General features: G+C 36.0%; 1 protein-coding gene across 3 annotated transcripts in view; it reads right to left on the reverse strand.

Annotated features, from left to right (window-relative positions):
• RAPGEF5 (Rap guanine nucleotide exchange factor 5) overlaps positions 1 to 26,298 on the reverse strand; it is a 1,983,710-nt gene that overhangs the window by 1,259,827 nt on the left and 697,585 nt on the right. For all 3 annotated transcript variants that reach the window (XM_044064607.1, XM_044064608.1, XM_044064609.1), the window contains exons 9-10: positions 7,235 to 7,303; positions 4,206 to 4,274 (exon numbers count right to left, since the gene is read on the reverse strand). In XM_044064607.1, coding sequence (XP_043920542.1) covers positions 4,206 to 4,274; positions 7,235 to 7,303 — 138 coding nt within the window. The remainder of the gene's footprint in view (positions 1 to 4,205; positions 4,275 to 7,234; positions 7,304 to 26,298) is intronic.

Here is a 26,298-nt window from a genome sequence, read left to right on the forward strand (position 1 = left end):
AGGATATGCCTGAAACAATAAAGAACAACCAAAAGGCTTTAAAACAAGTTTAGTACTCAACTCCAACAGATTATACTGTGAATAAACTTCTTAGAGAGACATTTTTCCTTAGCTATTATGGTTGAAAGTGAACATTTTTAATATTGCTCACAAGTTATTTTGTGACATTATTTTAATAAAGCAACAATTTAAGTTCAAAATGAAAGTTTACTTCTTACTCTGATGTTGGTAGCTTAGATATTTTTTCTCATGTGACTTTGATATAAAATGTGATATGAATGCTTATTCTTTGTTAGGTGACTTTTGTTTTTATGAGTAAAGCAAGTTCACACTTCCCTTTCCAAGTGAGTCTGTGAAAACCTTTTCAAACATTTTAACTTTAACATGGAAGACATTTATCAGGATTTCTTGAAAAATGGAAAATGCACCTTATAACATGAATAAAAATGAAAGGGGAAACATAACTGTAATTGTCTAAGAATAATGAACTAGTTATAAAAATGACAGTTAAAATGTAGTCATGAGGAATGTGAACACATGATTTGTAAATACCATTTAAGGGACTCCAATACCCAAGTAATTATGGATAAGTCTGAGTATGAAGTCCTACTAACTGAGTTTTCAGATCTGTTACTTAAAGGAGTCCTTTTAGGTTAATTAGAATCAGAAAGTATATATAGGAAATTTCCGGTTAAACATGGTAAGTCATTCACTTTTTATTGCTCCAATCAATTCATAAGACTTTCAAAAATGTCTCTGGCAGTGCAATATTTTCAACATGTCAATTTTTTTTTTTTGCATCACTGTCTACTGGCATGTAAAACAATTTGGCAACCTCTTATTTAAGAGACTATGGGAACTTTTTACCATAGATTAAGTCATAATGTTACAGCATAAATCATCCAATGGACTTCTAACTACAATCCAGCAAATACTTCTAGACACACAACAGAAGTCAAATAAAACTGAAAAGGCCTTTATTTCATAGAGACAAGTAGTGTGTTGGCTAGGTTAGGCTAACAGATGACATATAGCTGAGGCACTGGTTGTCTCTGAAATACAGACTATTTGACTTTACTAGACTTCTATTGGGTGTCTGGAAATAAGTCATTAGAATGGTCTGATCAGATGTATTGGCTTCTTGATGTGAATACCCTAACACCTCTATCAAAAATTATAAAGGTATTGAAGCACTAAAAAATATGACTTTACAGCTGAAACGGGATTCTTTTGAATATATAATTTGTTTTTAAAAAAAAAAATCTGAGATGAGTCCAAAGAAGTAATATGAAGCAAAAATAAAGACAGTATGGTCACCAAAATCGGCTTTTAGGAACATAAGTCGACGAGTAAGTAAATTCCAAATTTCGACCTCTCTTTAATAGGCAAACAATAAAAATAACAAAACAAATAAAATGAGTCCCTTAAAATCCACACGATAAGCCCGTTCGATAACACGATCTGAGGAAGATTTTTATCGAAAGCGCTTATCGTGTGGATTTTAAGGGACTCTTATTTTATTTGTTTTGTTATTTTTATTGTTTGTCTATTAAAGAGAGGTCGAAAATTGGAATTATACTTACTCGTGGACTTATCATTTTCCTAAAAGCCGATTTTGGTGACCACACTGTCTTTGTTTTTGCTACTGTTTACTGTTTGAGACAGTTCACCACAGCGCATGGGGAATTTTTGTTTTTTAAAGAAGTAATATGGGTCCCCTTTTGCAGCATTTAACGCAAACTTAGTGATAGGCTTATTTGAAGAGCAATACTTGTATTGTCATGGATACTACAAAAATGTGATTATATATATATAACATTTTTATTTTTGTGTTTAAAGGGTGGCACTCATATGGTTGAGCAGTTTATAAGTGACACCACTAAAAAGGTTTGGTTTACCTTTCTTACAAAATTACAGACTGGCTAAAGCTAGTTAGATATTACTTTAAAACAACATTCCTTGTGTGACAGTGACTGCTACACTCTTTGCACAGATCCAACTGCCACTATAAACTCCATGCACAGTAAGTTTCTATCCTGCTAATTTCATACTTTAATTCCCCATGGGGATCTAATGTGTGCCAGAACGGCCTGTGGTACACTGAAAGCCTTCATGAAAGATGCCAAAATGACTGTGGATATGTTTCAGAAGAGGATTAAGACTATGAAGAGACTGCAGCAGCGCACTTTAAATTATCTCTAATTCTGATGATAATCTTCTTTTCCAGAGGGAGAACCATCTTAACACATGGGAATAGAAGTATAGGACCAGTGCAGTACAAAATCAAAAAATGTACTTTGTGACTGAACACAATGGAATAGCTGAAAAGTTGGATAAACAAATAAACATAACATCCAGATTATTTTTGATACAAAACTGAACAGATCTCCTACTACTTCATATATTAATAATAGGAATCTTTGGTGCTTATACAACTGCAAGAGAATCTACTCCTATAGTAGGTTCAATTTATACAGTTATAAACAGATGCTTTGAAAAGATAAATGATTAGAAATTCACAATGATTGGGTGCTTCACATGTCAGACTGACTAGTAAAATGAACCCAGGCATGTTCCTGTGGCCTATTTTACATAGGAGAAATAATCAGAAAATTTAAGTAAGAATGCAAGAGCAGAAATCAGAAACAACAGAGTTGAAATTCCCTTATTTCATATTTTAACAGTATAGTATATTTTGGAGACATATTTGAATATGAAATACACAATAATGGAAGATGCATGACTACATGAAAGAGGAACAAATATCTATTTAGGATCAGCTTTTAACAAAGGAAAGTATTTTTTTTATTTCAAAATGCAGTATGTTGAAGCCTAGAAGTATAAACACAATTTGCAATTGGTCACATTTGATCTAAATGACTTTGTTTTATGACTATTTTAATTGTTACTATTATTGAAGACAGAATATTTAGCTGAAAATTAATGTCAAATAAACTTTTTTTTGTTTTTCTCTTTTAGAAACCATTTTAATCATAAAGTTATTAGAAGTGTTGTTAGAATACATGTGCCAGAATTAAGTCTGGATCTTCATTCATATTGTATCGATCAGAAAAAATAGCTTCCAAAGCTAAGCCCAACCCCATACGTGACTCTAGCCTTCTGAATGAGAGAGATCATGGTTAGGCTAAGATATTAACATACATCTACATTAAACCCAGATCTTCACTTACACTGTATATATAAGCTTAATTCTGCCCTCAAACACAAATGTAAACCTTAATACCATTTCTAATCCCCAACAGTTACGGTTCTGTCAAAATTATGTTGAGAGTTAACTTACAGTTAGGCAGTACTTACAAACTGTGCCTAGTGTTATGATTATGGTTGAGACTAGTGTGTGGCAAACACAAGCCAAAAGAAGGGTCTGGAGAGGAATGTGCACATATGCTATATTGAAGGTTCCTTGTGAACATCTACACACAATCGGGTACATATTTCTTCAGTTTTCTTTGATAATGTGTGTGTGTGTGTGTGTGTGTGTGCATGTGTGTGTGTCTGTGTGTGTGCGTGTGTGTATGTTTGTGTGTGTATGTGTGTGCTCAAGGGGGGGGGGGTGTTCATAGGTTGGTACTAGGCTATCGGCCCAAGGGCCTATACAAGCCTAGCCAAAACAATTCCCTGGCTATTTCTTCCCACACTATTTACTTCCCTGGACCCCTGTCTAGCAGGGCGACTGACATGATCCCTGGGGTGAATTTCCTTTCTCCCATCCAATTGTCAAGGTTCCTTTTGAAGAAGGCCAAAGAGGCACTCTGCTTGACATGTATGGTCACAGTCTATTCCAGAGTCTGGGGAGCCTCATGTTCACAAACGACCACTATTCTTTAATATGGTATTTTTTTTTTCTTTTTTTAATTTGAACCAATTAGCCAATAAGTTAATTCCAGTCAAACTTCTTTGGTTTATCTGGAGGAAAATCTAGAATTTGACTCAAGCTTTTTACCAGGTTGAACCAAAAACCTTTGAAGCAGCCCCAATTTTAACTGTTCCCAGTATAATGTACTCTACTGACAATGGATAACAAATCATGTGCGCTATTTCTTGCTCCTTGCTTCTGTGATACCTCTTAATGTTACTAAACTCTCCAAACATTCATGCATAAAGACATAGAATGCATACATAATGATCAAATGTTAACAGACCAAACAAGTAAATAAGTGAATTATTAAATAGCTTTATTTTACCATTCTTCTGACTGATTTTAATGTAGTTTCAGGACTTGAAGAATAGTTCTTACTAGTTACTGTAGATTCCTGGATGCAAATAAAAATAAAATAGAATTAATTTGATTTTAAAGATAGCAATATTTTTGTCAAAGACATCAAGTGTAAAATATTCTTCCTCACCTTCTTTCTGGTTCATTAAGAGGAAGCTTCTGACATGTTTATAAAAGACATCAACACAGAAGGCAAAATAACTACTTTCTTGTTCCTTTCTGACAACTTTAATGTACACATTATGGCTAAAACACTTTACTTAGCATATCTTACATTTCGTATCATATATGCAAACAGAACAAGAAAGTGTATTTTGAAAATTTAAGAAATTAATAAAACTTCCAAATTAACTGTGCAGCAAAACTAACCAACTCCAACAACAATTTTGTAAATAGCTGACACTGTCCATGGAGTTTACTCGACAGACAAAATCTTGCAAACTGTGGCAATACTTCAATTTCTACTTATAATTCTGAAAACCTAGTTCTACACCAAACCTTGACAAGTATGGCATGCAAACTAAATAAATCATCACTCACAGTGTTGATAAAAAAGTAATACAAACAAAACAGCAAGCACCAGAAAAGACAAACATAACTGCACTAAAATACAAAAATAATTTATTAAAGCAATACATATTCATTCTTCAACAGGTTAAGCAAAGGAACAGAATATACAATTAAGGCACTATTTGTGCATAAACATCTTGCTACAAAAGAATGAACATATCACAAAGCTTAAACCCATAGTTCTTAACATTTTCAATCATAAATCAGGCAACACAACCAAACCTAACAAGGAAAAAAATACCCCAAATATGGGAACGGTTTTACTTAAGAAATATTACCTTATAATGCTATTAGAAGAAAAGGATTTGTAGCAACACGAATTTTCTGAAGAATATAAAGTCTCCAAATGTAATTACACTTTACTTACTGATCAGATACAAAATCACAAATTTTATGAGAGACAGAGCAAAATCTGAGGCAAAAATCAGAGATATCCTTGACATTAGGAAGTTGACACCTATGACTAAAGCACTGCAGGCAGAAACATTGATTCAAGTATATGTTCTTGACAGCATTGTGTTAGTTTAATAACTAATATAATGTTTAGAAATGTTTGTCAGCAAAAATTATGTTAAGGATAATGAAGAGGTATTAAAAAGGATGACTTTCATAAAATTGAAGTATTAGTACTTCTGCGTAACCACTGATATTTGCAATATATTTGTCAATACCCACAATTTATGAAAGCTGGAGTTAAAATATTGCTGAAGGTCCACAACATCTTTTGTGAAATCACTTACTTTTTTGCCTCACACATTTCTTTTTTAGATTTAATGATAATTACTCTAATCAAAACAGGGGTACTGCAAAGTAGGTTGGGGCTTTTGCCCATGCATATGCAAATATTTTATGCAGCATTTGAAGCTGCATATACTTACAACACAGTTTTACAGTACATTACATACATGGATGACATCTTGTTCATTATAGGGTGAAAAATATGATTTTTCAAACATTTTCTGATAAATTCTAACAGACGGGCCAGAAATATGATCATGGAAACAAAAGCTGAATCATTGCTATCTTTTTTTTGTCACTGTTTTCTGCCTGCCTTTTTAGTAAATCTGGAATATATTTTGAATATTTTGGCTTATTTTAATTTGCTTAGTTGTTGACATAAAATCAGTACTGCTCAGGTGCCCAATATTTCCATACAGAAAATCTCTTTCACTGTATTGGGGAACTGCTGTCTTTCAAAATTAATCTTCAAAGATGCATCTATTTAAAGAAGGTTACCTTTCCATGTTTGTTGGTTTTCAAACATGAGGCAGTCCCCATCAATTAGAGATTTTATTTTAAACTTGATGATTACTTAACTTGTATTAGCAGGTTTATTGTGTATTGTATTCTTACTCTGATACTAAACGATATACACATCAAACATTTTACATGGTTGAGAATAGAAGAACATTCTCAAGACAATAAAAACAAAAATGTTAAATTTTCTTGCTGTAAATGCTTTACATCATCCTAGAGATGATATTACTTCTTTTGGCAGGACACTCCATGCCTAAGGAGGGGGTGATAAAGTATGCTTTTAATAAATTAGAATCACTTATAATAATCAGATTTAACACTATCTATGAAGCTTGAATTTCAAATTAGGATGGCAATATTTAGGTTTGTAGGATGTTAGGTGCTTACTAGCATGCACTCCAGTAGGCCATTGCGGGGCCTAGCCCAGTTTCCCATTTGCTCCAGAGCACTGTCAGGTTAAGCAACTTGCTCAGAGTTGCACTGTAGGCAACTAGAGGTTAAAAAAATCAGACTCTGGACTACAGAAAGCTACTTTTTTTAAAAAAGCATAGAGCCTTAACACTATTTTTTGGCTGAATAATTATTAAACTGCATATACATGAAATAGCATAAGCATTTATGTATGTTAATTCTGTATTTTTAGCAGTCGCAGACTTTCTTACTGAATTCTGAATCTATTCAGATTTGTACACTTTTTAAAAGTAATTATTTAATTGTTTCTCACATTAATTTTTAGCATTCATTCTAGTGGATTATGTTTATGTGGCAATTCTTCAAGGTTTCTCCTTTGTGTCCCCTTGAAAGCATTCTAGTGAGGCAACCAGGGGTTGTTTCATTGCAGAAAATGTGATATTTTAGAAGAGCCGCGCTAGCACTTTTATTATTATTATTATTAGTTGATCAAATTCCACTATTTTATCTGGTTGTCCATTTTAGATTTTGATTCAAACTGCTTATCAGGCTGAACCACAAAAAAATTCCCTAGATTTTAAATTATTACTTTCATGTACTCAGTTTTCAATGGATAGTTTAAATCATGTGTGCTTTCTACTAATCATACTAAACTCTCCCAGGTTCACTGTTTAATACATAAGATGCATTTTTAGAGTTTACGTTTTAACCAATTACACAAATAACTAAATAAGTGAATTATGAAAAAGCATGGCTTACCAGTCTGTCTGATTTCAGCACAGTTTCAGGACTTAATGAACAGCAGTTCTTATTCGATACCACTGTTTCCTGGATGAAAATAAAAACACAAATAAAATTAATCTGATTTACAGCAGCAGGATGTTTTTAAACAAAGACAACTCATATGTTCTTTCACTTTTCTTCTGGTTCATTAAGGGGAAACTTCCAATATACTGCTTACAAAAGACAGTGATAGAAAAATCAAATTACTTTCTTCTACCATTGTGACAATCTTATATGTTTTATGACTAAACCATTGTTAATTTGGCAAAAGGTCCTTGCATATCTCTATGGGGGAACTGATCATCACTGAATCTTTCTTTGGTCAACGTCTAACAGTCGACAAAATTTAGCTGACTACACAGATGGTTGACAGTTGTAAAAGACTGCACAATTCTTGGGTTTGGAATTATACCTTTTCTCCAACAATGAGAGATCTTGGAGTTAGTATATGTAATTAGCAGGGGATTTGGGGGCAGACCCCCACATGGGAGATACAGAGGGCTACCACCTGCACAAATTATATTTTATGCTATTTTTTAAAACTTTGGTTTGTATGAGCTGTTATTTTTGCTCAGCACAAACACAGCAGCGTGTCAACATTTGCAAAGTTGAACTTTTGTAGTTGATATTATGAATGTTGATATCTGGGTCATTAGTGCATAATCAGTAGAAACATGTGTATATGTGTGCATGTGTGTCAGGCACTGGATCAAATGGACAGCACTTCAGCACCCACTAGATCAACATCATTTAGTTGAAAGGTAGATGAGATCAACAAATCCCAAGTAGGGGAATATTTACTTTCCCTGGGAATTGTGCAATGTCGGGGTTATTATATACAATTAGCAGGGGGTGTGGGGGTCTTGATCTCCTGCAAAAAACAGTCACCATTGGTATAGTCCACTCCAGGGTAATTCCCAGAGGATGCACAAAATGTGTTGATATTGGTGAATTCGGTGCTGGGTGTCAGGGCACTGTCCATTTGATCCAGTGCCGTGTGTGTGTGTGTGTGTGTGTGTGTGTGTGTGTGTGTGTGTGTGTGTGTGTGTGTGTGTGTGTGTGTGTGTATGTATATATATATATATATATATATATATATATATATATATATATATGTGTGTGTGTGTGTGTGTGTATGTATATGTATGTATGTGTATATATATATATATATATATATATATATATATATACACACACACACACACATACAAACAGCATGTGCTAGGACTACAGAAAAGATATGTGGCCAAGCCAGGTATGGAAATAAGGCACATAAGAAAAGCTAGTGGTGGAATGAAGAAGTTCAGGAAGTCATCAAAAGAAAGGAGTGCAGGAAGAAGTGGGAGATAGAAAAGACTGACCAAGCTAGGAAGGACTACTGGTTGGCTAAGAAAGAAGTTGCAATAGCAAAAAATAGGGCATCAGAGCCACTCTATCACCTTCTGGAAAGTGACTCAGTAAGTGGTACAAAGAAACTATATAAGGTTACAAGGCAAAAACAGAAAGATAAAGAAGGCAGTCAGACACCCTTCATAAAAGATGCCAGCAACAAACTGCTCACCAGCCCACAGGACAAAGACAGATGGAAGGAGTATTTCCAGTAGCTTCTGAAGGAAGAAAACCCCACAGAAGCTGGACTGCCCCAGAAACAGACTGTGATGAGAGAAGAAGAGAAGCCCACTTTAGAAGTAAGAACAGCACTAAGGAAAATGAAGTCAGGGAAAGCAGCAGGCTCAGATGAGGTCACAGCAGATATGATAAAGATGCTGGGTGACATGGGGGAGAAATGGCTCCTGAGGGTACTAATAGCATGGAGAGAAAAGCGTATCCCAGATGACTGGAGAATAAGCATACTCATGCCAATGTACAAGAAAAGGAACAACAAGGCTTCCCATTTCAAGCTTTTCACATAGGTGAATACTGTTGTATACATAATCGGAGATTAGAGCATTTTTTCTCATTCTATAGTGTGCACAACAGCTAGGGCTCACAAAACTGACCCCAATCTAAACTCCAGTCAATATCTGGTTAAAGTAAATTCCTCATAGTCACGACTACATGGCTCTGCCTGTCTATATTTCAGCCTACTAATATTTTACAGTAACTTATTTATCCCAGTTAAATAATTGCTGCGAACGTATTAAAATACCTACCCAACCCTATTAATTAGGTTTAGTGCACAGTCACCCCCATAAGTGTATTGTTGATAACCCCATTCAATAAAGTTAAATGCTCAATTCCACATACCTTTCCTTAGTCCTCTACTGATAGTTTTCACTCTCAGCCCTGCAGGGGCAAGTAAGCCCGCTCCACTCGCTCTGCTTGCCTACCCTGCCCCCAATTTTCACCTCCCCCCCACTACCTCTACTTTTATTCTAACCCCTAATCACCTAACCACTAGTCTAACCCCTAATTGCCTAATCTCTAGCCCAACCCACTCTTCTCATCTCCCTCCCACCCGCCAATCCAATTACTTCCTACACTGATCCCACTCCCAATAACACATTTCAAGCCAACTCACCTCCACCCTTACACACAACCAACCAAGAATACTAATTGTAGCATTCACTCTAAGGACTATCATGTTACCCACACTCACATCCCTAAAACTAGCTCTATCACTAGCCTTCCTCACTTCTTTACAAATAAACCAACCACTGCACAATTACTCATCATACTACCCACTCTAGCCCTCACTCTCAAACCCACTCACACTTCTACATCTGCCCTACAATCATAAATCGCACAACTACAACGTACTCGCATACAATCATAACACCAACTCATTACACTACGAAAAATACACATAGACCAAGCTCACAAGCAATTAATATTAAAAAGCACATACTGACACTCCTACAAACTCTGATGACCTCTGGTGACATTCACCCAAATCCAGGTCCCCTCACAGCCAAACAAACATCTGACCTGCTGATCCTAAATCTCAAACATAAGACGTATTACCAACAAGCTAACAGATCTACATGCATTCATAGCCCACTACAACCCCGATATACTCACCATTACAGAGACCTGGCTTAAATCAAGTATCCAAGATGAAGACTTTCTCCCCCCAAAAACACCCTTAACCTCCAACTCCTGCACACCACACCACCCACATTTCAGAATGCTGAAGTCCTATTTTCTGTCCTCTCCTTAAGAAACACTAAGATCATCAATATAATATGCAGCTACATACCTCCAGGCAATAACTCATTCATAACAGAAGACATCCTATACTGGACAAAGGACAACGTACCACAGGAAACAATCCTACTAGGTGACCATAACATCGACTGGACAGTGTGCAACTCCAGCAGCCCCTCTACACATATCAATTTATATGGGCTCTCTCAACTAATTTAAGAGCCAACTAGAATAGACAAAAAAAGAATCTATATTGGACTGGACACTAACCAACTATCCCAAGCAAAATTATATAGTAGGCTGTCTCCCAGATGATCTGAGTGATCATCTCCCCACCTTCCTACTCCACATACACTCTAATCACCCCAAACCAGTTGTATACAAAATAGTACAAGATGGCCATAACCTTACCCCACAATACCTAAATACAGTCCTAAGCCACTGCAACTGGGAACCACTATGAACACTAGGGTTAGACCATGCAGTAGAATACTTCAGTACTACCTTCTCTAATATTCTTAACAGTCTTGCTCCCAGCAGAAAGATCAGAGTTAAGGCCAACTACACACCCTGGCTAAGTAAGGACACTAGAGCCTTGCTAAAAGCCAGAGATAAAGCCTGGAAAATCTGGAAAACAGACAATAGCCCTAGCTCCAGGCAATACTATCAGCAACTTAGAAACAAGGCTAAGGCTGAATCCAAAATAAACAAACAACATTAGTGCCCAAAGCAAATACTCAGCAAATCCACAAAAAATATGGCATGTCATTAACTCCCTACTAAAGCCAAGCAAAACCACTACTCCAGCACCCAACTCTACAGACAATACCCTAGACATAGCTTCTCAACTTAATAACCATTTTACCAAAACCATCTTAGACCTGTCCAGTCAAATAACAAAAAAATAGCCTACCTCAATCGCAACCCAACCTATCTCACAATACCCCCTTTTTCAACCTGTCACCTGTGCCCACCTCAACTATCAAAACACTCCACCTAAAACTCAAACCAACCACACTGGCAGCTGATAACATACCTGTTGCATACCTAAAAATGGCTAGTGACTCCCTATCATATCCTATCTCCATCTTAATCAACAGCTCCATACAAGAATCCTACATACCCAAACTCTGGAAAGCATCTCACATCATTCCTCTACATAAAGGAGGCAACTCCTACGACTTCTCCAACAACTGACCTATTGCCATCCTGTGCCCCCTATCTAAAATTCTTGAGAAATGCCTCCACTTGCAGGTGATGACATTTCTTAATACACACAAGCTCCTATCTACCACACAACACTGTTTCCATCCACATCACAGCACCACCACCACCACCGCCCTTCTGTCCTTCACTAATCATATCTACCTTCATAAGAATGATAACAAATATGTATCAGCCATTTTCTTAGACCTCTCAAAGGCTTTTGACATGGTCTCCCACTCCATCCTGCTAGACTCACTAACATCACTATCCTTTACCTCTTCTACCATTGCCTGGTTCAGAAGCTACCTATCTGACAGGCAACAATCTGTCCATTGGAAAGGAAATCTGTCTCCACAACTTCCAACCACCATAGGAGTCCCACAGGGCTCTATACTGGGCCCACTACTATTTTCTATATTCACAAATAACCTCAATAGCTCTACACAGCATGCCACACTCATTCAATATGCAGAGGATTCAAACCTGATCTGCTCCGTCTCATCTCCCACCACCCTACAAACACTCACTCAGGATACCTTCAACTCTGTAGAAAAATGGATCTCAGGCACCCAACTAATTCTAAATCCCAAAAAGACAAAATTGCTACTATTTTCCCCTAATAGATAAAACCCCCTCTCCTTTACCATAACATCTAAGGACAGCACCACCATCTCACCCTCTAACCACACCAAACTTCTGGGCACTGAAATTGACAATAATCTTCACTTTGATGTTCACATCTCATATACCATAAAACTAGTACACAAAAAACTAGGCTCCCTAGAGAGGCTTAAGTCCTTTCTCTCACAAAAAGCTAGAGTCACTCTTGCACAAAGCCACCTCCTCTCAACTTTATTATATGCAGCACCAATCTTCACCCAGATCAGAAATTATGACCTAGACAAACTAGAATCATGCAAAGAAGATCTGTGACAGTCAGGCATGAGTGTTGAAGAAGGCAGGAGTGTTGCACTGAATCAAGAGAGTTGGTGATGGTTAACACGATACCCTGACCCCATGTAGAAAAAAATAGGAAAAAGGGGCTAATGATGATTTTGATGACTGAATATCATTTATTTTGACTGCATAATGTCAAAATAAACTGATCGACATTATGCACATCTACATTCTACTATGCCTGTGCAGAGAACTAACCTTAGTACAAGTAAAACTTAAAAAAAAAAAAAAAAAAAAGAAAGAATTGTTTTTTGCAGGGGGTAAGCCCCCTGCACCCCCCATGTGTGGGGATGGGGGCTGCATCCTCCACACCCCCCCTGGTAATTATATACATTTAACTCCGAGATCACACAATCCCTGGGGAAAAGGATATATTCCCCTACCTGGGGTTATCGATCTTGCAAGCCAGTCAACCATCCCTTTAGTCAACCAAACTGTGTCAAATACACAGATGTCAAAGTACCACTCAACAAAGTTAGTATGACCTATATATACATATATACACACACACACACACACACACACTTATAAATACAAACAGAACAATGTACAGTCTGAAGATTTAAGAAACACGGCATCCAAATACTATGCGGCACAACTCATTCACCAGAGACAAGATCTTCGACAATATGGTAATATTTCAATTTCTTCTTACAATGCTGGTAATTCTAGTAATCCATTCTGTACCAGACTTTGGTCAATATAGTATGCACAACAAATAAAGGTAATACTCAGGTAAGTTACTCATAAAAATAAAAAATATAAAATGATATAAACCTGCAAATACCAGAATAGACAAAGAAAACTGCATTATAACAATTTAATAAAACAATAAAGCTAAGTACCTATTCATCCTTCATCAGATTACGCAGAGGAACAAGGAATTGTATCAGTACATATTATATGCCCAACAAAACCTAAACCAATCAGAATTTCATTTCAATTTACAATATATACACCCCCATGGGGCCAACATACATTTCTATATGAAAATACTAATGAGTTCCATGCCTCCAGTATTATCTGTAGCTTGTATTCCTTCATTAGTAAGTCACTACTAAACCCTCTACTGAGAGGATTTTCCTCAACAAAATCTAAAATCTGAAACCTGGTTATGTTATGATCAAACTTATAAATTTATTTGCACACTATATTTTTACTATCACATGTTTAATAAACCACAGATATTCCTTGATTCTGACAAACTAGGTAATTTTGGTCTTTCCTACAAGGAAAGCTTAAAATGTTACATCGAGTTATATAGATCACACGGGATATATGAAATGTCAGTAATGTTTATTATAATATATGCAACCTACATTTCGAGGCACAAATGCAGCACTCTTGGTAATAAATCCATATGTACTACATGCATAAATGGAAAATGTTTCTGTAATTACACATGGTTTCTTAACTTCACATACAGGTCTTTTGAAAAACTTTTCAAAATATATTCTATTATTGTATAAACACATTTTGGCTCACGTTGATGTATTTGTTAATCTTTAAAAATATCTGCAACACAGGCCAAACATGACTGATGTTTTCTATTTCCTCACTGGTCATATTACTCATAACAATGGTAACACTAAAAGCACAGCTGACAGAGTTCACTTTATAACACTGCTATGAGAAATATATGTCCTTTATCAACTTGGAGATGTCTTTGCACATTATGGCTTCAATTCCCTCCCTCATATTCCTGTAAAACTATTAACTTTTCTTAAAGGTGAAACTATGTTTGAGCGGTCTCTTTACACACGCATATATATGTCTGTATATATGGATCCCATTCAGAAGATCAACTTAAAGGAGAGTCGAACTTCATATGGTCAAGACCAAATGATCAACTTTCTGAAAAGTTGAACAATGGAAAACAACAAAAAAATCTATGTTGTTTGCAAGGGGGCAAACCCTTTTGCACCCTCTATGCCTTGCATATTATATATGCCCACTCCAAGATTGCACTACAGTGAGGAAAACAGTAAATTCTCCAATCCCCACTGTAGAACGATTTCCATTCAAAAGCTTCAACATTTTGGAAAGCTGATCATCTGGTCTCAACCATATGAAGTTCGACATTTTGTTGAGTCGATCTTCTTAATGGGACCCATATATATATATATATATATATATATATATATATATATATATATATATATATATATATATATATATATATATATATATATATATATGTGTGTGTGTGTGTGTCTGTGTGTGTATATATATGTATATATATATATATACACACACACACACACATATATATATATATATATATACACACACACACATCTTCAAAACACCTTCTTCATATTTCTATATGCCTGTAGATTTGTTTTCCATTACAATGTTTAAAATCTGTGTACTATATTCCTTTCTCTAATTCATTTTCTACATGTTGCTACCTCAGCATACATTACTTATTTGTCAGATGTATGACTGTTCTGAACTGTCCACAAGGAATTTGTGTATGCTATAACTTGGATGGCAGCTATTATCACTTTTAATGCTTTTTGAAGACACAGCAGCTTTGCATTATAACTTACTTAATAAGCCTTTTATTCAAGTTTATAAGTTTTAGAGCCCAGAAAATTTAATAGTTTTACAGGAATTGCAAAAGAAGTTTAAAACCATGTATATGCAAAGACAACTCAAGTGAAAATAATGAACATGTTACTTCTCATAGAATTATTATAGAGCCTAACCCTAATACTCCACTTTCAGAGTTTCCTTTGTTACCACATATCTACATATGTTGTTAGTGAGGAAACAGAAGGCATCATTAAATGATAACTGATTTGGGATACTGACAAATTTAAAGGTTAATAAATGTATTGGGATGGGCCAAAATTTATTTACTTACTTATTTATCATTTGTTTACAGTGAAAGTCCAACTGGGACACAATCCATTTTCTGCAGAGACCTTGAGGGAAATGCTCTAGAGGCATGTCTTTGGAATGTGGAAGGAAACTGGAGCACCCAGAGGAAACCCATGCAAATGCAGGGAGGACATGCAGACTCCACACAGAACCCCAGTAGAGAATCGACGTGGAGATCTTGCTGTGAGGTGACAAAGCTAACCACTGCACCCACTGTACCACTCATAAAATGTGTTTATAAAAGAATGCACAGAAAGACTTGTATGGGAAGTAAAAAGACTGTGCATTAAGAAATGACTTTTCCATGTGGCTACTGTAATATAGGTGGAAAGGCTGAGTAATAAGACAGATACACTTGTGCATATGTATATTACAAGAATTATGTGACACTTCAAATGATCTATATGGTCTGTATAGACTAATATGAGATTTTATATGTGGGCAAGACGAAAGTCTTTTCATGTCAGAATCAAGGATCATCTGTAGGTCATTAAGAGATGGCATGCTAAAAAATGTATGGTACAAATACATTTCTGACTCGGATAAAGTCTGACAGGTGAGGTATATGGGTAGTGAGCAGATATGCTGGAAAAAAAATCCTGTCCACCATACTTTAACCCACTTCTGAAGATCAACAGCCAGGAGAAAAAAGCACAGTATAACACAGGTTTTCAAACAATCACGTTACCAAATGCCATCAGTGTTCTAAAGATGGTTTTATGTTATATTTTCTCTTTTATATTACATAACTGATGTACAGCTTTACAAAGTTCTATAGTGTCACCCCATTACCATTTAAGTAACCTATTTGCATACTTCTTGGCTTTACATTTCATTTCCTCTGTTTTATGTTATACAGTATACAACAGCCTTGCCTTCATGTTTTCTAAACCCTTTAGTCATCCTATAATTTCCATTTCAACTATCCCATTCTTACATTACTTATTCACAAACACAATGTGATTATACCAGTCTACTGTGGTAATCCACAAATAAGTTTCCCAGACTTAAACTGTTCATGTTTATTATAAGTGCATCCTATGCTACTTTTCTTTACTCACCAGACTTATTCACCAGAGTTACTTTCCTCTAGTCTACCTAAGATTACTTATGAGCATGTTGTCAGATATGGAGTATATAGCTTTAGGGCCAATTAGCAAGCTGTGGTGAATTTTCATGTGTTACACAGAAATTCCAGAAAATGCTGCAATTCAGACTACATGGATGTTAAACCAAATGTAGTGTTTCTTTGCATTACTTATTAAGTCACCCTGTTATAAAATTGGGTCAGAGAATGAAGAAAATACATGTCAGAACTGAAGAAATACATCTGCAGAAGTGAAGAAATATGCTTTCCATTAAAATGTGTGTGCCTGAAGTTGAGAATATATTGTCTGTGGGAATCTGGTTCATTTGCACCCTTCCAGGAATACATGTACTGCAAAATGTAAAGCTAAATGAAAACAAGAACATTGGCTACAGACATCTGATTTATTCCCTATTGCAACTGAATTACTGAATTAACAGAAAATTCTGAACACGTATTGTGCTGACATAAAGGCATTCAACTGCCTACTTTACACAGAGAAACACAGAAAAACACTTTGAGATTGATTCAGTAATTACTGCCAACCCAGAAGTAATGTATCTTTATTACGATACTTGTTCTTTGCAAGACCACAAGCCCTAGACAAACTACAGATACATGTTACTCAGCTTAAGAGTCACATAATAAATTTGATGAGCTGCATGATTCTCTGCTAAGAGACAGAACAATTTATGGTATAAAAATAGTAATGGACAGTTTTGAGAGAAAAATTACAGTCTCTCAAAAGATGTGGATATATCTAGAGCACAGGAAATTACAAGCATACATTTAAAAGACAAGATGGCGTGACTAAAATAAGATGCGGGTTAAATAATATGGCAGAAAGGAGAAATAAATGCATGGAGTGTTGTGAAAGTAATAGGTATGAAAAAGAGAGTAAACTGGCAATTCACTGTTATAAAGATGGAAGGCAGGCTAAACACAGCATGACTGTAATCAAAGTTTGTAGCAGGTTTTGTTCTAGGCAAAACAGAAATACCAATACAGGTCTCATTCAAGCTTGCAAAAATACCTGTGTTAAAAGGGTACTTTTCAAAGGTGTGTAAAAAACAGAAATAAATGTTTTCAGTATTTGCATGTTACAGAACAGAAACATGAAAATGAACTTTTTATTAGTACCGTGGAAGTGAAATGAGTATGCAAGTCTAAAAATGCAACTAAGGCACTGAAACAAAAATGCAGTGATGGACATTATGTGGTATTTAAATTAAACACAGGAGCAGAGTGTTACATTTTGTCAGAAAATACACTTAAAGCTTTGGAGTAATAAATATTCAAGATAGCGTTGCGTGTATACTGTCAGCCTACTGTAGGCACTGGGTGAACCATTAGGTCAAAAATGCCTGACATACCATTTTTTGTTTGTTTTATTTATCTGTTAACTGGGAAAGCCACTGAACACAAGTGTCCCTTTGTGGGGTGACCCAGGAGCACTGTTTAGTTAAGCGATTCACTCAAGATTCATATACTACGTAAATGAAGGCAGAAGGAATCAACCCTTGGAGTCTGGACTACAGGAAACAGATTGTTGACAACTCAGAAGCCTTGATCCTATGTATTACCTGCCACACAAAATAAAAAGCCCAGTCTTGTTTTTCTTTCCCAAATATTTCCCCAAAAGTGAATTCTCCTAATATTTTGGGTCATGTGGCTAGCAATAACCTAGTAGTGGTAAAATTAATTCCTACTGGAAAAACACATACTGCAAGTGTTCAAAAACAATTTAATTTTCACAACAGCACTTTAGATGATGTCCAGATACAACTATATGCTATGCAAATATGCTTATTCAGCTATAGGATTATGAATTTGCCATGAGAATATAATTTACAGACAGAATATAACACTATGCCAATAATTCATGCTGTCAGAAAACTGTCCCTAGCTCTCATACATGAAGGAAAATAAGGATTAAAGCACACAACAACCTTAGCCGTCATAAAAAGTAATCAGAGACAACAGACAAAGAGAAGGTCAATAGTACAGTCACTAAACAAAGACAAAGATGCTCAACAGTAAAAAAAAAAAAAAAAAAATCACAATATCTGACTAAAATAATTAAAACCGTATTACTGATTACTTATGGTTGCAGAACTGGTTTGTACAGTTTGAACCACTACATTTTTAGGTTGTTGTTGTTTTCTTTTGGCTTTTCCCAGTTAGGGGTCGCCACAGTAGAACTCCTGTCAGCTAATGATTGGCAGCAGATTTTGACGAACGCCGAGGTGCCAGCTCAACGTCCAACCTTCAATGAAGGCATGCCCATTTACGCAAGTCTTTCGAACGCCCACTCAACCGCGGGGAGGACATGCAGACACCACACAGAAGGCACTCCCCACATTCCAGCAGAGAATCGAATGGGAAAACCTCTTGCTGTGAGGCAACAACGTTACCACTGCACCACCGCGGATTGTACTAGATGCAAACTATGACTTCTGCAGAAAAATATGTGAACAGTGTTTCAGATTATGTAGTTTAACATACCAAAAGGATGAGGCAGACTTTCCTAGGCTCCCATTAGTCACTTTGTCAGCATCAGATTTATTCCAGAGAGCTGCTTTCAGGTTAATTGAATACTTGGAAGGTGTTGTAAAGATAATACGTTCATAGGTTCATAAGCTCATAGGTGGGGGCAGGCAAAAGAAGCATATGAAGAGAGACAAATACAGCTGTTGAAAAGACTAAACATAATTTCAAATTAAATAAGAAAAAACAATTCAGAGTCACAAAATGTGACACATGTATTACATTATTAAAATTAAAGGGTCCGAAACCTAATCCAGAAAAAAATCTGCACAGCTGTGCAAATGCTAAGGTCAGAAGACAAATATACAAATGTGTATTAGTAATACTTCAGTATCCTGAAAGCTTTTTTTTACATAATATGCTTGCTATAACAATGCCTGTCTAAGAAAGCCATTACAGAAGATGTAGCCTGGGAACAGAACAATGAAAATGTTAAGAGTATTCAACTGCTTAATCTGGGTACTATGAACAAGACAAGGGTTTTAGACTGCTTAAGATTCTTCTAAAATAAGTATCAGTAATAAAATATTAAAACAGGCATTTACTTTCAATGTGACTGGAAGTCATGTATATGAACTGTGATACTACAGAGAATTTTCAGTTACTTATGAATCAAAATCATTTACAGATTCATAAATAAGATATTCCCAGATAGAAAACTGCTCAACAATCTGGGCACTATGAACAAGACAAGAGTTTTACAATGCTTACGATTATTATAAAAGAAGTACCAATACTAAAATATTAGAATATGCATTTGCAGGTAAGCTGGAAGTCACATGTATGAATTGTGATACCACAAGAGAATCTTTTGGTTACTTATGAATCAAGATAATTTATAGATTCACAAATGATATATGCCCAGATAGAAAACTAATTATTTTCAGTGATGTATGGAAAACGGTAACATCCTTGAAATCTATCTATGAATCTATCTATGAAGACAAAATCAAGTGGAAAGAGACCACAATTCTTTGCCAAGTATATTTCAAAAGTCTGTGTACTTGTCGCTATTAAGACTGCACAAAATATTATTGTGATCGGAAAGTGAAACAGAGCAGACTAGACAAACAGCTAACTACATGTAGCAGTTACACTGAGTAGATAATATATGCTAAAGAAGCATGTGCTGTTGTCATAAGAAGCACCAGAGATTCCTTGGATACTTCCACAGCTATCAGTGACATAATAAATAAGTAAAATATCAGTAGTATACTACTGCTGACTTATAAAAGTAATTACATAAAGATGTTACACAGAAAGACAAATCTGAGGAAAAAAATCATCATTAAAGAAAGATGTTTGACCATATTTTCTTTCAAAAAAGAAGTTGCACTCAAAGCTTAAGATTCAAAGCTAGCAAAATAATTCCCAAAAAAAATGATAAATGCTTGAGAGGATACATGAATTGCATCTGGGAATAATAAAGTCATAGTAACAGAATTTATTTATTTAAGTTTGGTGATCAAGTAAGCAAGTTAATCTAAGGACTATTTTCAGTCACAACCTGGGCCACTGGCAAACAAAATACAAACAATTTATATCATTCATAAGCAAGACATATGTACAAAGTAAACTGAACAGGCACATTTCAAATAGAAATAATGCATAGGAAGGTAAATCAAGGTACAGCAAGGTGGCATTGCTGGAGTGACACAAGCAATATGATGGACAGAATCTGTGTTTAATCATTTTTACTAAAGCAGGAACAATCAGATTGCTTTTGAAGGTGCAGCTTCAAGTACTTAAAACTAATGTAGGCTGTCAAGAATTTGATTGTACTTAGGAAAGGAGTTCGAAGATGCTGGGAAGAATCTTTCACCTACTGCAAAGGTAAATTATGGTTTACAAAACAAGGTAACCTCATGGTTTTGAAGAGAATGGTTGAAGAACTGTATTCTAAGATTACAGTTTAACAGTGGATGTCATGTAGAGGCTTGTGTTAACAGAATTTTGTCGGAAAGATGCTCTTTCATTAACAAGTGAAGTCTACTCATGCAACCCAAATGAGATCCACAAATTTGATTTACACAGGAGATGATTTACGGACTGTCTCTGCCAAGAGACATAAGCACCAGAAAAGCAGTGAATTTCCAGTTACCCATCCATTTGTCCAAGTTGCTCTTAAACAGGGGTAGGGAGGAACTCTGCTTCAAATGGATGGGGAGTCTACTTCAGAGAACAGGGATTCTCTGAGAAGCATATCTGTTTCTTCAACATGTCCAATACAGATCACCTAAAGGCCTTACCTCTGTAACCTGTGTCCTACAGGCTGCTGGGAGGTGATCTAGGCCTTGCTTATAAGGCATCCTCAGGTATAGCCCTGATGGTTCTTTTGCACATCTGCGAAACAAACAGCACTAGATCCATGGGTTTGAACTTCACTTGTGACATAAATAGAACATGCTGGAGAGACAGCTAAGGAGAGCCATATTATGCAACAGGCTTCCCCATCCATGTGAAGCAGAGTTCATCCCTGATCCTATTCAAATGAAACCTTGACCATAGAATGTAAAAATCATAAATTCACCCCCGGTCTGTCTCCCATGTCTCTGATGGACAGAGGCTGTCAGTAAGTAAAATGTTCTCCAAATAATAGTCTCCCCACACACACAAATCCCTTAACTGCCTCCTTACTAACATACCCTCCTTTCTAATAGGCATCCAAGGTACCGGGGACAAACTGGGATGGGGTGCATGTCTAGGCTTACAAAGGTACTAGTAACAACCTATGAGTCTATGAACTGGATAGAAATGATCCTCCATGCTATATCATGTCTGACCTTATGAAAGTAATATACAGTCTCTGATAGATTTTAAAATAAAGCAGCATAAATGGTAGGTTTGAAGCAATTTCCCTAACAATGATTTGGGGGGGGGATTATATAGAGGACTACACTGGAAAATAAGGAACAATCTTAAATGAAATGGTGGAAGACAATGTATGATGACGTTGTGTGGCCCGCAGTGCCAACTCGGATGCAAGTGGTACCAAACTGACATCTGCAGGGCATACACTAAACAATATGAAGGACAAGATTCTAATCTACCCAATTCCAGATCATTTATGGAGTCCAGTAGGCAAGGAGTCACTCTATTTCAGAAAAGCCTTGTATTATGTGTGTAGATTATTATTCTAAGTTCCCTGAAATAATTGGACTATCAGACACAAGTGCAAGTGATAACTGCTTTAAATTCTATACTCTAGAGACAGGATATACCCGATATTCTGATATCTAGTAGCTGTCTGAATGTATAAACCACAAATTCAAAAGATTTGTGCATGAACACGAATTTAAGGATGTCATCTAGTCTACACTTTCCTTAGCCAAATGTTCAAGTAAAAATAAATACACAGTGAATTATGATGAAGATCAAGAAAAGCTGGAAAGACTGTACTTTGTAATTTTAGAATGCAGTAATATCCTGGAGGGTACTCAATATGTTACCAGTTCAACTGTTTTTGGGGAGAAGGCTAAAATTCAACAAACAACTTCAACAGCATTTCTTATAGCTGAAAATTAACAATGTAAAGAAAATGCTTAAAAAGTCAGTAGAGAGAAATATTACTTTGATACAAATGGCACAAAACTACCTGATTAGTTGGAGGTGAAGTAAGACTTCTCATAGGAACAGGAAAGTTCACAGACTGAAGCAACTGAACCGAGGTCCTTTGCTGGTCAGCTCCAGAAGAAATCACAGACAATTCTACAAGCCAAACAAATCAAAAATGACGTTCCAGGAAAAAAGGCAATTTGAAGTGTTACAACTAGTTCTGTTTCAAGAAAACAGAGACCAAGAAAATAGTGATAATGGACAACTGGAGAGAGAGACAGAGAGAGACAGAAAGAGAGAGACTCATGAACATGGACTGCAATAACTTTATAGTGCAATCTGTGTCAACCAGCCTGTAAATTCTCCAGATATGGTATATAGTGGAAATAATGGACTAATATGTGGATTGCTTCAAAATTTAATAGGATTTTAGTCTCTGAAAAATTGCATTATTAAAATGCCTTTTTGTCAAGAAATACAAAAAGACTGATTTTAATGTATTTAAGGTTCATTTACAGTGATCGGTGTAATATAATGCACAGTACTCCATTGTAATGTTCATTTCAGGTAGCTAGTGTAACAATGTACAATACTTCATACACATATATAACACACATACTTTTTAAGAGATCTGTGATATATACCTTTATGTCAAGTTAGCTAGTTACAGTGTTCTGCATGCTGTGGTACACATCCCTGCATCATCCATCTATGAATACTTATAATATATATATGTGTGTGCAACAATGAACTGTCAAAAAAAAACTGCTGTGGATATAACAGGTGGTTATTCAAATACATACCTAAGCTTTGTGGTTCCAAAGCAAAATAAAAGAGAACTACATCTGTCAGTCTGTGCATAGGATTAAGGATATAAGCTGTTGGCCATACACATAATTTAATCTAGCATTTGCCTCTCTTAACCTCCATCTTCCTACAGTGTGACTCTGAGAAAGTCATTTAATCGGACAGTGCTCCTAAGATGTCCCTGAAAAGGGACACTCGTGTCCAGGGGCCAAACCGGTTAAGAAATTCAAAAATAATTAAAAGAGTAATATTTAGCAGCTCTACTTCATCACGGAGCAACAATGTTACTATAAATATTTTCAAAGAAGTAGCTATGTGAGTTTGGTTAGCACCTGAGCTACATTATTGGCTGTAAGTGATACACCAGTTGGAGTGTTGAAGTAGTAAAGTATTTTAACATAAAGAGTGCAGAATTCACCCCCTGAAGAGGGTTTTCAAACTTTTATCTTCTTTCTTTTTTTCTCCCACCAGTCTTCAACTATTGAAAAGTAAAGAATAATATTCTGAATTAAGTGACTCAGGTAAGAGCGAGTTACAGGTTTACAAAATGGCAGATAAATGTGCCCTAACTGATTATATGCCCAGAAACATGCAGGAAAACTATGTAAATTATTTAGATTATTCTTACTGTGCATTCCTATAAACTACGCATCTGCAATGTATCTGTCTAATGACCTACTCTGACACCCAAACTATAGAAGATGCAATTGCTAAACAAGCTTCTGAAACTATGCACAGAAATCCCACCAGGAATGTTCAATTTTTATGAATAAAATGAAATAGATGAAAAAAATCTAAAATAAGATAAAATTAAACAAATATATATCTGTACATACACACACACACAGACACTTGTGCAATATGTATAGATACTCATGGGTGTTACAGTCTTTGTAGAAGTTTTAATAGTTTAAAAGACAAACAAAAATTGCTAAACAGCTCCCAGAGAAAACAGTAAGCAGAGATGGATTATATGTAAACAACATATGATGTTTTTTGTGGCATGTCAGGCATTGGCATTTTGGGCTGATCAGGATTTAGAATCATATGACAACATTCAATATGTCGCATACTGCTGTCTAATTAAACCCTTTTTAAAACTATGCTCATTTGAATGGATATGTAACTACCACTAGAATAACTTCATACAGTCTGCCTGCTTGTTTAAGGACTATATATGCAAGCATTAATATTCAGAAAGTCAGTTTGGAAATAATGCCCTGATATCTGGACTGGAGTCCAAGCTTTCATTTGAAAATATCCACAGCATGGCAACATGAATTCCACCCTTAGTTACAACCCTAATCATGTTCATTCTCACTATCCATTCTTATTTTGTCACCCATTTCTTGATGCACGAGATTTCACAACTTGTCCTTCTTAGTGATAATTTGTAATCCAGTCAAAATTTGAAAGAATAGTTACCACGTGAATGACAACAACAACAAAAAAAAGCCTGCACAAGGTTTGTAGTAAATGTTGCAGCTGTCTGACAAAAACAGAGAATGAATATGTCTGGATCAAAAGTAACACCATTAAAAAAATGGCAACATAGCCCATGATTTCACACAAGCTTAGTTCTCTGGTAAATGCTCCTTGGGACATATTTTGCTTTTGTTTATCATCAGAAATGTACTTTGCCCTACAGCATATATAAGAATATCCATTTAGGTACAATCTGTCACACTCTAACTCAGGCCCTATCTTTGTGAACTATAATTCTAGAAGGGTTTCACAGATTAATCAAAGCATGACTGTTTGCTTACAAGTTGGAGGCAGGAATTTCATTCATATCTCCTTTCATTTTGCAGGTGGAGTGCAATAATCATTAGTGGAAATACACTTGTTTATCACTTACTGCTATATTACACTTTTAGATGGGATCCCCTAAACACAGGTTCATGGGTGTGTTCTAAGCTAATAACCACTGAGGCCTTTTTAAACCTAGCCATGCATCACAAATCTCCGACAAGTTATGGTACCCTTTGTAGTGTATGCAGGGGTTTGGAAGATGAAACATATGAAGGCTGCCTGTGTCCATTAAATACATAGGTACCAAACCAAGGTCAATTTCCGGTTCCCCATCTAAAAGTCACGCTTGAACTGGGTTAAAGAGAAACTGTTTCACATGGATGGATAGCCTGCTCCAGAGCAGGTGTTGTCTCTGGGATACATACTTGCAACTCCAGCAGGTCCTATTTATATGACAGGCAAGATTTAAGTCTTTAGAATGGGTAATTCTGGTGCTATTTGTTTTGCAAACATGCAGGAGGTCCATCAGAGTGGAGTCTGATGATGTTTTGCATGCCAGGCATAGATCACACCTTAACAGTCTGCAGAGACAGAGTATAGAGATAAAGCAATCAAGGAGGTCTGCATAGGACATATTATTTATGCCCTGTATTCCTTTAGTAAGCAATCTCTGCAGGCATTGCAATTGTTGGCTATGTCTGGTTAGGTACATACCAAATGAGCAAATGTACTCAATAATTGGACTAATGAGTGACAAATACAGAGTAACAATGACCTCCTTTGACCTAGACGCCATACCTTTGTTTATAAGTTGCACAATGTAGAATGAGTTCCTCAGTACAACAAACACATGATTGTAAAAGGCTAGATTAGTCTCTACATGTCCTCAAATCCTGGTCTACTGGGTTGAATCTTAGAGGTGTGTTTTGACAATATGATAGTTACCAGGGGTGGCCGACTTCCCAAAACACATTATTATGCATTTCTTGGCATTTAGTTTTAGTCAATGACTCTGACACCAATTATCTGTCTGTGTCAGTCCTTCTTGGAGAACTTTAGTGTTAGTGGGGATTCAGTGACTGCTCATAATTTGCAA

Source organism: Protopterus annectens, chromosome 3.part0, assembly GCF_019279795.1.
Source record: "Protopterus annectens isolate FY-2018-M chromosome 3.part0, PAN1.0, whole genome shotgun sequence".
Taxonomy (NCBI): Eukaryota; Metazoa; Chordata; order Ceratodontiformes; family Protopteridae; genus Protopterus; species Protopterus annectens.